The sequence below is a fragment of the Pangasianodon hypophthalmus genome, chromosome 10 (assembly GCF_027358585.1).
Source record: "Pangasianodon hypophthalmus isolate fPanHyp1 chromosome 10, fPanHyp1.pri, whole genome shotgun sequence".
NCBI lineage: Eukaryota > Metazoa > Chordata > Actinopteri > Siluriformes > Pangasiidae > Pangasianodon > Pangasianodon hypophthalmus.
Window position 1 is genome coordinate 11060865 of NC_069719.1, and position 14997 is coordinate 11075861.

Consider the following 14997-nt stretch of genomic DNA (forward strand, 5'->3'; position numbering starts at 1 on the left):
CTGCGTTACTCCTCTCTCTGTTCGTCTCTTCTGGTCTCATCTGGTCTCATCTGGTCTGGTCCATCCCCCACCCTGCCCTGCGGCGGCCATCATTAGACGCAGCAGTGGCCTCTCACCTGTCAGCTCCACTCTGGCCGGGGTCACTAAAGCCTCATCTGGCCCGGCCGTGTGTCTCGCGGCCCTGGGCAACACTGCCCTTATCCTCAGGCAAGGTGCAGCCCCATGTGGTGTCTCTGTCTGGTAAAAAGCTTATCTGCTCTTATTGCAGCAATAGACTTCGGGCCCAAGCTGCAGCCCTAACCTTCAGAGGAGATCTAGAGGTGGAGGAAGATAGAAGTAGGTAGAAAGAATGAGAGATAGACTGAAGGGGTAAGGGAGCAAGCACTGAGAGGTCTGAGACAGAGAGTTGGGGATTTGCCTAAAGCAATTGCTGAGGCAAAAAGCATTCCTCAAAACATTGGTGCAGGAGAGACCACCATAGGCACGTTTCCCCGCAGGACTTTGCCCAGCAGGCTCTTTCATACTGCATGTGCCGGACATAGATGCTCTCAGCTCTCACCTTACATCTCAAGAACGCCATCTTTTAACCATTGTACTTTAATATTCCCATCAGCTCCAGGCCAGAGCTACACCTTTATAATTTATCCAGCTCATTATATGTGTTTACTTATGCACCTCATTACCCACGTGCATTACTCATTTATGTGTACATTTAATTTGCTGACCTTCACTCACACAGTGACAGATTTGATTCTTTCTGGCATAATGCAGACTGTAGAACAAGGCCATATGCCACCAATTGCGGGAAATTGCTCTGGATGGATATTATCGATATGAAAAAAACTCAGGCAGCATTTGAAGCACCATTAATTTTCTTTGTGTTCGTTTTTCCCCTTTAACGATTAAATTGCTTGGCACACCAAACCGGCCTCTTATCATCCTTGCAGACACTGCAATCACGCTCCATAATCACAGTTTCCGAGGCGGAATGGACCTGGGGCTGTGGCCAACAGCCACTAATGTGGGCCTCCACGGGCCACTCGCCTACAGATGGGCATCTGCCATGATACACACGGGCCACAGGAAACAGAGCTCCAGCCGAAAGCGCTCGCAGGATTACTCTGCTGCTCCAAATTACTGCAGAAATGCTGTACACTAATGAGAAGGTATGGAAAACTTGCAAACAAGATCGTAATCGCTGATTGATTGCACTAACCGCTGCACTTTTATGCATCAGCTGAAAATTCTTTTAGCAGAATGAAAACACCAGAGTCATTCTGGGAGAAAATAGTGGTCCCTAATTTGCACAATGCAAAAACCAATAAGTTGACTTAAATGATTTATGGAAAATAATTAATTTGGTTCATTTATTTTTTTTTTAGTAGTAATTACATTTGTAATAGTAATTAAACAGGTAACTGAGCACAGTAAAAAAAATGAATCAATTATTTTTCAGAAACCACCTGAATAAACATAATAACTGAGGGGTGTTTTTTGTGTGTGTGTGTGGTGAAAATGGTTTGTAGAAAAAAAAAAGTTATATGAAGAAGACACATCATGAGTCATTTCTGACAGATGGGAGCAACATGAAGCTTCCTGGGTCTTGCTGCAGTGTTCTGTAGATTATTAACACAAATCCTGCATGAATTCACTGCACTCCTCTTCATAAAAAACACTCCAAATTTTACTGGCAACATTTACGGTTATATTCTTGTTTTTCTTCATAAAAAGTTTTACATCCGTCTTTCATAGAACAGTCGTCCTGTGTTTCCCACAACCCCTTCCCCTCCAGTCTGACTCAGAGAGCAAGTGTACAAATGCTTCCTCTTTGTCTTCCTGACCAAAGAAGTGCAGCCAAAAAGGACACAAACATATTTCTGTCAGCACAGTCTGCATATTTCTAACCGCCTCTACAAAAGTCTAACATGTACACGAGTCTCATAGTACAGTACATAATATTAATGTTTAACAAGAACTTTTGACACCATGTCAAAACATGTCACTAAAATAATCATTAATGCTTATTATTTCCACAGCACTCTTGAATTCTCACATCTAATTGGTCAGATGGTGTTAGTTAATTTTCTGTAACAGCAGCTCTGACAGTAGTGCTGATCAGAGCTTTATAATAATGCACTCAACATAATCTAAGCCTAATAATAATCTGATTAAAACATATTGTTATTCAATAAGGAAAAGCACATCATTGTTGATATGCTGAAGTTTTCTGTAAGGAGACATTTATTTGACATTTATGGAAGGAGTCTCCAGTGACAGCACGTTGTAACAGTCAGTAAGTTTTCAGCCATGGGAGAGCCTTCAGGACAGAGGACTCTGAGCCTTATGATTTCTCTCTAATATGAAAAGTGTTTTGTTTTTTTTTGTCTTATTGAAAAAGAGATAAAAAAAAGTTTAATGTACATAATAACAGGAACTAACTTGTCTCGTGGATGATCCAGAACATTAAATGTAACTCTAAATGGTTAAAGAGTATGACATGTTCATTAATACATGTAGAAAATGTAATCATTGACAAGTTGCTGTGGAATAGTAAGTAAGTAAGTAAGTAAAATTTGTTTACATAGCTCTATTCTAGACAGCTGTCACATGGTGCTTCACAATATATAAAAAACAACAATAAGAGAAAATACTTCATATTGCTGTTATTGGAAAATAATCAACTTCGGGGTTGTAACAGTAACTCCACTTGGTATCAGGTAGCACCTCACCATCCGGTCATTGATTATTTTTCTGTAACAGCACACTCCATCATGTTTTATTCCTTACTTAATCCACTTCAGTAACTACCGTTAATCATTCAGTAATGTCAGGGAAACTAAACAGGAAAGGTTTGTAGTTATGGGTGATGACTAAAGTCTGAAAGTATCAGTTGACCCTGGGTCTTTAAGGAGTTATCTATAAAAAGACCATTCATTTGCCCAAGGTTTTGGGCAAGGCCATTGCCATTTCTTCAGTGTTAACCAGCCACTGAGTGTTTTTTTTCCTAATTACATTTTGCATATATATATATATATATTAGTATATATATATATATATTAGTGTGTGTGTGTATATATATATATATATATATATATATATATATATATATATATAAGTATATATACATATATATATATATATATATATATATATATATATATATACTGTCTGGGAAGAATCAGATTCTGACTCCTGAGTTGATCTAACTTCTAAAACCTCTTCTGTTTTGAAAGCATTTTCAAGTTTCCAGATATAAAATAAAATATTTGAGTGATAATAAATCCATCCCTTGCGCTCTTGGTTTTAGCATGTTCTTTCAATAATTGCTCTTTTTCTGTGCATCATAAATCTCTGGTCTCTGGGAGACGAGCCATTAGCTTAAATGACCAGCTGAGATTGAGTCATACGAAGAGGATTGTACAGAAGTAGCCAACTGTAGCTGAAGTTCTTTTTTGAAAATGTTGTGAGATTTTTCTTACTGTGAATTTTGGAAAAATGTAATAAACAAAATAAATAGCCTTCTACCATATGTAATATCAACAGTTGTAATAACAAATATCTACAATTTAATTACATTAAAGTACTATAAGACATTATTGCACAGCCTACAGGTCCTGTTTTATCCTATAAGGTCTTGTCTTCTCAGCTCTTTTCATGTTATGTCTTACCAATCAGATCAAACCCTGAGCTTGTATATGATAGATTTAATTATTTTTATTGATTTCTTTTTGCTAAAGTGACCTGATTTAACACATTATTACCTTATTAACTACATTAACTACATCCTTCTGGATTTAAAGGTACAGTCAGGCCTTATTTCATGGTTAACTGTATCTGTCTGTTCTGAAACTTAAAATCAAAGCAAGTACAGGTTTAATACAAACCTCAGTGATCCAAAAATCCTATAAAACACATGCATAGACTAGAAAGCTAATGCACAAGGTGGAGATTTCTGAATTAACTGGCTAGACAGCTCTTTATTCTGATTGGTTGGAAGTTTGTGGTCCAGATCATTAGTTTCTTTTACTCATTTAAAAAACCTGGGGCAGCCACAGAGACTTCTTTTGAACTCTGAGCAGATATTTTACTGACTGACGGAGAACTTCGGCAAATATTTTTTAAAAATTATTCTGACTTCAAGGATCACTGACCTCACCATTGGGTTACTGACTGTAATTCTAGTTCATGCTCACTCATGATCATTTGTATAAATAAATAAATAAGAATTTCACTTCTTCAGTAAACTTAGCCATCATCAGAAACCCTCATACAGTTTGAGAAAGTTGTTTATATCCAGCAGCAGGCCTGTAACTGTGATGGGCAGCTCTGGGAACTGTGTGGAAGAAAACTTCTTTCAACTGAACATCACGTCTCAAGTACTTGAGGTTTCTTTTGTAAGCAAGCAGCATTGTAAGAGCAGAATGTTCATTTAATTTGACACAGGAATGGTTTAAATGCCTTAAAGAAAATAAAGGCTCAGCTATTTATATTTGGCTCACATTTGTGAAGGTCTGGTTTACCTAAAATACACATTTACGTGATTGTTTGTGCCATCAGCTCATGGTTATTTACTTGAATCTTCTACTCAGTAATGGACAGCTTGGCAAGCTGAATTATCGTCGGGATAGGAAAAACACTTGAAGTTAATGAGCCATGGTAAGTATGTGTGGTGATCTACGCCAAATCATCTTAAAACTAAAGCCAAAGCAGGTTCCATGGTTTCAGAACACATTAGCAGAAGGCGATGACTGGAATGTGGTCTTGACCATACCTTTCCTTCTCAAAGAGGTCAAGAGGACAGGAGGAAGTTAAAAAAATTCCTGTTAGTACAGGAAACAGATAACAGCCTTTTAGAATGGGAAATACAGCTTTCCACACACAGTACTGAATGTGTGTTTAGGTTGCATTATGTCTGCGGTGAGTTACGATATAAACACTGTATCCGGGAGGTTCAGGATAAAGCTTTCCTTCTCTTTTCAAATATGATTCTTGAACAAAAGCATAAGCAAAACCTGGAAACAATAAAAGATGATTGTTTAGACTCAGTCAGTGGAAATATGCGGGAATGAAACAGTTTGAGATTGCAAATCATATTTTTGTTTGTGAAAGTTTTGCATTAGAGGTTTTTGGTTCTCTGACTGCTCAGAGATTTGAAGTTGCAGTTTATGTACTAGTACAGAAGCATAACTATTGCCCTATGGCTAAATTCCATAGGTCATATTAATTACTGATGACTATGTCCATGCTATAATTTTGTACTGGAATTTACATGGTTTACTCAGTTCAAAGCCATCATTAATTTCTCATCAGATACAGTATTTCCAGTTCAGTATGAAAGTGAAACATCATTAATATGATAATTGTGATATAAAGAGCCTTCCTGCACACTGGGTTTTAAACAGTAATATAAGTATGGCAAATTTATGACTAATCTATATAAAGGCAGCAGTAATATACCTTATTATGAGCATGAATCATCTAAAAGCTGGGACCAGAGGTGCAAATGGCCTTAAATGTTCACTTCAATATAATTGAAGTGAATTTATTTAAAAGTCATCATTTCTGTTCTCATTTTATTGAGCAATATCCATGCTGCTTCCTCTCAGTGTTAAGCGCATACCCACTACTGTATTACCGAGTTAATGGGACAGATAATTGACAGTAAGCCATAGGAGGTTAATGATAGACGTTTAATTGACTTCTTTCGGAGTGTCTCAGCCTGTTCAGCTCTTTTGGGACAGTTTTGGGCTTAGACTCAGAGACTTCAAGCATTTATGGAACTTGCCTGCCAATGGAAGGAAATGAAATTAAGACATCAGGTCTCATATTATGCAAAGCAGCGGCAGGTGAAGTGGCTGACCTGTTGTGTGTGTGACCTATATGTCTACTTTTGGTCTGGACAAGAGAGTTTATTTCATCTGACGCCACATTCTGCACTTGCTGAGTAGGACAATTCCGCTACTGTCCCGGCTTGGCCGCTGGCTGCCTTTTCTCCTATTTACGGCACATATCCGCTTCATCTTAACTCAGACAATTCCAGGCCAGGAAGGAGCATTTCCTTTTCTGAGAGGCGAGGAGTGTGGAAAGGACCGAGACCACAGAGTCCATGACATTTACACTGCAACTCGTCCTCCAAACACTTTTGTTTCGATGGTGTCTCCATACATCAGGTTATTCCCTCAGAGCTTTAACTCCACACATTTTTCATCTTTAAACTAACATCTTGCATGTTTTAACATGTCCTAACATGAATGTTTTGTTTCTTTCTCTCCCGAGTACACACGAGATGACAATGGGCCGGTGTTCAAAATATGTTGTACCAGTATCTGGACTCATATATAGGCGCCAAATATCTTATTCATTAAACTAAAAACATTAAAAACAACAAGGCTCATCGTTTAAACTCTTTTTTTTTCATTTTTAATTTATGGTAATCTTATGCACCACGGGCTGGTGGCCCGCTCACTTGATAGAATGTAAATAGTTAGGAGTGGAACACAAGGATGGCACTGAGCCATACATCACTCGTATCACTTAAAGTGTTGCAGCTGAGCTGATAGATGAAGATTCAGGAGATGGGAGTGGGGCTAGACGTGGAAAGGTGTTAGAAGGTTGAGGATATTTCTCATAGCAATTATTGAAAGTGTTTTCGCTGACATCACAGTCCTAGCTCATATATCAAGGCTCGAGCAACATGAATATGAAATAGCAGCATGGTGTGAACGGAGGACGATGTAGCAGTAAAAATTAGTGGGTTACTTAGGGTGAAAAATGAGCACTGCAGAGGGTTAAGCAGGCAGCATTAGTGTGTGGATCTCACTGTAAAATGCCATCATAGTTTCCTTCAATCTTTTTCTTTTCATGTGCTTTGTATATTTATAGTTGTCATAACCAGCACAGGAAACTGTTATGATTACAAATAGTGGAAGTGTAGCATTGCTAGGCTTGGGAGATGAGTGAAAAAAGGAAAGGGTTGAGAAGTGCTGATGGGAAACAGCATCACAGAGTTGGACAAACTTGAAAAACTGGCATGGCGATGTTAGGGTTTGGCAAGTGTGTGTGTGTGGTGAAAGCTCTGAAGGGTCTGGTTGGTACAAAGAGTGTGAGCACTGGTTCCCTGTGCGTGCCTGCTGCAGGATGTGGCGGATACCGAGCTCTTGAATCAGCTATCTCTAGGCCAACATCGCTTCCCTCAAGAGGCCAGTGTAGAGAGTTGTGGCCTGTCTGGAGCGCATCTGGCCTGGCTGTGCTGCACACATCCTCCCCTCTTACTGCTGCTACAGGAGGGACTTTCTATAAACCTTAACATTCCCAGCCAGGGAAAGGAAGAATCGCTTCTCTCTCTAGATACATAGCACGGCAGCCATTCCTATTATGGATGTTAGGACATGCTTAAGCCCCACCTCTGTTTTCTCCCTCGCTTTTCCTCTCTGGCTTTCTTTCTTTTTTTCTCTCCAGCTGCGCTGCCTCACAGCATGGCCTTTGACTGCAATGACAGAAATAACAGTGCAGCTTAAATATGGGACATCTGCATACATGTCTGATCACCCTTCCCCCTCACACAGTTTGCCTAAACAAAGTCTGGATCCTCCCACTTGGAAGCCCTTGAGAACTTTACAGGCCTTCAGTCTCATGCCTTTGCCCCAAACTCTCTCTTTGGGCACATATCCACATGGCCTGACTGTGAACTCAGTGTGAGAGAGGTTATGGTGAGGATAGAGTGGGTGTTGTGGGGACAGTGTGAGTGTGTGAATTTGTGAATAATACATGTGAGGTAAAGCGTGTTCCACCAGGATGTGTCACTTACAGCCAGTCCATTCTTAAGATATCAGCATCCTTAAGACTTCTAGCATCCAGATGAATCCTGCTTGACGGGAAATCAGGGTCAGGGCTTGAGAAGGTCATTGAAAGGTGACTTACTGGCCACAGGGAGCTCAACACAAAAAGCCACCTCAACCACCCTTTAACCCCCCCACCCCACCACCCCCAACACACACACACACACACACACACACACACAGATACACACAGAGAGAGGTTTCTATTGCTCTCCTTGTTTCATTTTCATTAGGACTCTCCTGCTGAGGTCTGAACTTCTTGCCCTGCCTGAACCAGGGTGACAGCTCAGTAAATCACGCCACTTTAGTGGACCTGCCTGCTTTTTTATACACTTTAATCACAGAACTCCTGCCGCAAGGAAGATTGGGCCAGTGTATGGAATTCACCTATAAAAAACAGAGAGGGAGTATGTAGACGCTGATGTGCTTTTCGGAGCAGAGCGGCCGATAGAAACTCGTTAGCTTCTTGCTGAGACAGTGCTCCAATGGGGCCATGCTGTTTTCACTCAGTGACAATCAATCGCTCAGGAGCAACAGGTCCAGGCTATAAACTTGAGGTCATATCCAGACTCGTATACAGTTTCTCATCTGGAATGAGAAGATGAACACGTCGGTAGGATTCGCAGACAAGACCTTGGCCTTTGTTTTTTATTAACGGTTACTCACAGCTTCGATACGTTTTGGAATGATCAGAGGCCATCTTTCACCAAATAACACTACAGCTTTAAAACTGTTCACCCTTTCAGCACTGTTGCAAAAAAGTGAAAAGACTTGACTAAAAGCCACCAGTTATTGGAATGTAACATACTAAATTTCATAATATTCAAATTACTTGAAACAGGTAACTGAATTGGTGGTTCCTTTTTTAGATTGTGTCATCCATGACGCTCATTTAAGATATTGTTTATACTTATGAGTTTAGACAAGATTGGTGTAGCCCTTACGCACTGGACCAATTTTTAAATTTCTGTTCTTGGTGGTAGTTTGTTAAGACTACAGTTACAGTTTCATTGAACTGTTTTTTTTAACTGAAATGGGTAATTTGTTAAAAAAAAATTTAAACAACTACTAAAAATAAAGAAAGAAAAAGAAAGCTGTAAGTACACTACACATTCTGAATGGGAATGAGATTATAAATATGATGGGACATATGATGACAATGGGAATTTCCTCTTGGGCTGGATAACCTTTTTATGACAAATCAGTTCTGTAATGTTTGGTTTGGGAAATAATCACAATTCTATATAGCAGTGGAATTCAATTCAAATTTATGAAGGTCCAATTAAATTCCTTGCTTACAAAGGTCATAATAAGTAACTGATATGACTGAGTAGTGACAACAGTTAACTTTTAAAAGGTAAGAAAGTAAGGTCATTAAAAAAAAAAAGGACGGGCTCCAGGTCTTGTGGAAGAATTCCAAGAACCATTTCAAGGAGAACTGTAACTTTTCAAGCTTTATACACAGTAAAATGTCATCCATTCACCTTTAAACACTGTTTTTGTCATTGGCATTTTTAAACAAGCCATGTCATCAGTTCACTAATCAGACCAGAGAGGTTAAATAAAATGAAAAATCTATGTATGTAATCTAAAAGTGTGAAAACTATCCCATTTCTGACCTAATGTCTCTAGCCCTATAACGAGTTTCTAGTCCGATAAGCTTTCTCCAGCTAAATAACTCGTATCATTTCATGTGATTTGATAAGCCGCAACAGAGAATCTTCTAAAAGCTACAAAAGCTGCAGTGGTTCATAGCTAGAGTTGCTGAACTACTGACAGTTTTTATTCATATGTTTATCAGCTCTGCTACAGTATTTTTTTTTTTCAAGTACATGGTTCAGTCCATTGAAATACTTTGCTGGGTCTGCATCCAGACCGCAGTCCACCAGTTGCGGACTGCTGCTTTTATAGAAATGTAATAGTATAGTACTATAAAGAGAAGTATTAAGAAGTATTTGTTGTTTGGAGCATCAAAAGTGCATTAATTACAAGGATCTACTGTATCAAAAGTTTTTCATCACACACTGGGGCTAAAGTTTTGTGTTTAATGTTAGGTCTAGGCTCAGTGTTTGAGTTAGGTTTAGGGTATGGGGAAGTGTTTTGGTAACCCATTGGGCCCATGGAAAACATGGCAGCTTTCCATGATGACACATGCAGCATAAACTTATAAAGGTAATTCTACATGGCCAACGCTGAAATGGATTAAAGTGTGTCTGCCTGTTCTAGGATGAGCTTTCTAGAGCATATCTTCAAAGCACTTGGGCTGGTGATTCAGATGGATAATAACTTTGATTGGAGGAAATAATGCTTTCCATGTGACTTTGGTGGTTTCCAAGTCTACTATAAGTGTGCTGCTCCTCATTTCTACTACAGAGCCCAGATGTGACTAAGAAGTCAGTCAGCAAACAGATCAAGAGTCTCTCTCTCTCTCTCTCTCTCTCTCTCTCTCTCTCTCTCTCTCTCTCTCTGTTTTTTTTTTCTGTGTCTTCCACAGATTTGCTTATGCTTGTCCCAGTGGAGGCCCACTTCATGCAAGATATTTATAGATCCTGTGTTGACATTGGACGGCATGTGCAGAAAGAGCCATGACTCAAAACCACAATACAAATGGCAGTGTTGCTTGCTGCTGGTGTAATGACAAGCCTGGCCTAGTGCAGGACACAGGTGACATCTCACTGCTGTCTGGATAGGAGAGAGAGTGTCTGATTGACCAAACACATTATGAGGGACCTTCCATCTCCTAGCTCTGACTTGGACCACAGGGGGGAAGAAAATCAACCCCAAAAAAAAAAAGTCACACAACTCCATCTCAAAAGAAAAACACAAATTTACCTGCAAAATTCAAAACACAGCAAAATGGCAATCATTTTTATAGCCTTCATTATCACAGCTTGGTCTGTTAGTGGAACGGTCAGTTAATCTGGCATCTAAGCTAGCTCACAAGAACCGTTATCTTGTTTAATTATCTTGTTTAATCATCTTGTTTAAATAATAGCCTTTTTTTTTTTTTTTTTTTAGCTGAGCCCAATATGTTATCAACAAGGCCTTTGTTAGCTTTTTAACTGATTGCTAGCTAGCTTACAAGCACTGTTAGTTGAAGTTACACTACATATTACCCCAGCAGTAAGGTTTGCTTTGTTCTGCTAGCTGAATGAATTAGTATCAACTGATTCTTTACAGAACAGGGCCTGTGGTGTTAACTGTTTACCAACTAATGCATTACTGATCACTTTCTCTGTCCAGGAGATACGTAGTTAAAATTCATCCCCTTCACAATCAACAGGTATTTTCATCTTGAAAAACAAGTTCCAAGATTTACAATAACTTTTTTATTTATTTATATTTTTAACTGCATTCCCCATGTTTGCTTTTCTGAGTGCTAAAAATTGGGCTGGAATAAAAGGAACTTGGGGGAGTGCTATAACAGAAGAGACATATGCTACGTTCATGTGGGTACTGAGAAGTTTCCGAGCTCTGAGTAAATAAAAAAAAAAAAAAACATTTGAATGGCCCTGCAAAGTAGTTTCCACTCGGAAAGTCAGAGTTTCTTAAGAGCTCTAACTTTCCTGTGATGGCCTATCAACAAATCGGCACAAGAAATACTTATAATAGTGTGATATAATCCTTTAAAGCAGACTTTTGTATTTCTACTATAGCAGACTTTCAGTGCTGTTAATGATGAATTACTATAGCAAATGCCATACCACTACTTTCAAAATAAATATACCAAACACCACTCTTGGGCATTGTTAAAAAGGTATTTGAGGGCTTTTCATATCCATAGAGACGCCAAACAAGAGATTAGTGAAGATTACTGTAAGTACATTTTTGAGAAACAGCAATAAACACGACTACAGATCACAAATGTCAGATTTTCCATGCATTTTTTATGATACACATGCTTTGATTACTTTCTATGAACTGCTATTTTACATTGTCCAGTATTTCCACATTATTTGTAATAGTAAGATATTAAAAATATATAATTGCACGTTAGATTTTTCCTCAAAATTCTGCAAGGCCAAAATGACACTGCAGCATTAGAATCCTTCTCTCTGTTCCATTCAGCTAAGTTTTATTCTCATTTTAGGAGGATCCTAAATTAGACTATTTCAGGAGATATACAGGTGGTTTTCTGGTTGGATCTGGAGTGCATTAGAGTCATTGGTAGAAAAACCGAGCTGCAGATGGAGACAGCAGTGAGGGGAAGTGGGCATTAGTCCACACCCCCGCCAAATACCGATTACATCATCCCAGGCAACCCAGACACGCACAAACACTGACACACACAGACCTGGATACGGGGGGTCCATTCTGACAACAGACAAGCTGACTTGGCATCGCGCTGGTCGAGGTGCTCCAAGAAAAGCAGAGCGGCCCACGAGAGGGCCGGGGCTTTTGTGTTTGTGGACTGTCACACTTCATCACGAGGGAAAGCTATAACAGGCTCGGGAATAGCTTTGAAGCTTGGGGAGGGTGTGTGGGGATAGCCTCTGTGGCTACGTCTGATGTCAGATCCAATATTCTGATTGCGTGCTACTTTCCAGATTAAAATTGTGTTTGTCGGGTGTGAGTTAAACCGTCCGCGTATTGTGTATCACAGAGCAGACGTCCTAATTACAGCATCATACTTCACTTTGTAGGCAAAGGAGAGTAAATCCTGGCCAAACAGGTAATACTGGAAGAAGTCAGGAAAGGAGAAAACTGATTGAGTATAGTAGTGTACGATAGAGGTGGATCAGATCAAGAATGAAAGATTAATTATGAAAGTCAAGAATATATAACCACATATTACCAGTAAGTCTTTATATAAAAGACATAATCTGACTAATAATAAATTAATTTAAATACATGATGTTATTGAACAAAGAAATATGAATAATCATTGATATGTTAAAGTTTTTTTTTGAAAACACGTTTATTTAACCTTTTTTTTTGGAAGGACTCCCATGTGTATGCGCTTTGTAACAGGCAGTATTTTTCCTATATATTTTTTCACCAAGGGAAAGTCTTCATGATATATTTTTTTTCCATCAAAAAAGAGAAGCTGGTGAGGAAACAGCTGTTTCTAACTGTTTTAACAGAAATTAACTTGTTTTGCAGATGTTCCACAACATTAAATGTAACTATAATTGGATAAAAAGTATGACATGCAGTTCAATTAATTAATAAAAATTTTAATCTTTGACAAATTGACGAATTGTATCAAACTTATTTTCTTTACATCACTGTTATGCACCACAGAAAAATCTAACTTAGTCCTAAATTCTCGAATACACTTGGGCCTTAAAGAATGGATTTTTTTTTTTTTTTTTTTTTTGCGATTGGACGGCTGAGCAGAACTTTAAATGTTAATCAGGAGAACTTGTTTGCCTTTCCAGGCTTCCACCGATGATTAAGATAAGACCTGGATTAAATGGAACAGTGCGTCTCTGTGAAACATTCAGGCGCTACATATGGAATTATATTTGGCAGCTGGGTCAGGTGACGGCTGGCTTGGAGTGTGTGTGCTTTTCTCAAGCTGTTTGGAAATTAAAGGATCTTGTACGTTAATGGACCACATCCCTTTGGCTGTGACTTCACAGAGGGGGAAAAGAAGCCATAATTTGATTCGGGATTTTGCAGGCAAAACAAAACACTTTCAAATCAAGACAATATTTGGAAAATCACATTTACTGAGAAGAGTAGCTGTTTGAGAGGCTGCCCAATTTCTGGGTAATGAAAGCATTGTGGACACTTTGATCCTTCAATTTATCATCTCTTTTGTTAATAATAAATGCTAAGTATTGCAGACTTTATATTAGTGAAGACATGCATAAGCCCATGTGAGTGTCTGGATCACCTTTGTAGTAGAGGTGTAAGACAAATGCTGTGTTTATAAACACAAAAAAGGAGGCTTTCATGTACATTTCTGCTCAGTGGTGTATTAGTGATCATTTTCTTTGCTGGTTCTGTAGTAAATGACGTTAACGGACCAGGCTCTGTGGACAGGCTTATTATTTTCCATCATTAGCAGCTGCTGAGTGCAAGCCACTGAAATGGAGCACAATTTGAACCAACGCCAGTTCCATTGTTTACATATTTCCTCAAATTTCTAATCAAGATTCAGTTAGCTTGAGACATTAAGGGCCTAGTACTCAATTTACCCAAGCCAATTGTTAATTGTCTGTAAAAATGTGTACAGATTCCTGGTTGTGTTGTTCACAAAGGTCTTTTGATGTGGGTGAAACATATAAAGGCCTCATTATATGTATCCGGCCACAGAACATTATCCTCGAGGGTCAGCTGGTTGAATTCTGATTGAGGTACTTCCATAGACTTTTAGATCAACTATACTATTAACCTAACTTATTAGAGTAGTAGTTTATTATGAAATGTAAAATCAGCACACCCCCAATATGTTTTATTTGGCTTTTTTTTTAAAAGTGGGAGCAAACTGAAGCCAAGTTTTTCTAAATTTACTGTACACAGTGTTCATTTATCTTAAGTAACCACACACACACACACACACACACACACATATATACACACATATACACACCAGGCCAACACTGGGCACCACAAAAACCACACACACACACATACACACCAGGCCAACACTGGGCACCACAAAAACCACACACACACACACACATATACACACCAGGCCAACACTGGGCACCACAAAAACCACACACACACACATACACACCAGGCCAACACTGGGCACCACACACACACACGCACACACACAAATTCACACCTGGGGGCACACACACACACACACACAAATTCACACCTGGGGGTGTAGCCAACCCACCTACCAGGATGTTTTTGGGAGGTGGGAGGAAAACAGAGAACCCAGAGAAAACCCAAGAGGGCACAGGGAGAACATGTGAAACACCACATAGACAGTAACCTGAACTCAGGATTGAACCACAAACCCCAGAGCTAGCTAAATGTACCTCACTCTCTTCTGTAGTGTCCCTCCAGTATACCTGCACTCTACAACAGGAAACTCTGGTCTTGCTGTTGATCATGGTCTTCTCCTGAGCTCGATTAAGATGGTCTTGACTCCATCACTGCTGTATATTGAAACAAAATGCGTAAGAATTTCTACATTTACACATCTTACTATCTTATGGTGAAATTTTTCCTCTGTGTATGTTGTTCTTCTCTG

General features: G+C 39.1%; 1 protein-coding gene across 1 annotated transcript in view; it reads left to right on the forward strand.

Annotated features, from left to right (window-relative positions):
- The first annotated feature begins 962 nt into the window (after positions 1-962).
- dph6 (diphthamine biosynthesis 6) overlaps positions 963-14997 on the forward strand; it is a 79703-nt gene continuing 65668 nt past the window's right edge. Inside the window, exon 1 of the mRNA XM_026934081.3 lies at positions 963-1166. Within this exon, the coding sequence (XP_026789882.2) occupies positions 1051-1166 (116 nt within the window). The 5' untranslated portion in view covers positions 963-1050. The remainder of the gene's footprint in view (positions 1167-14997) is intronic.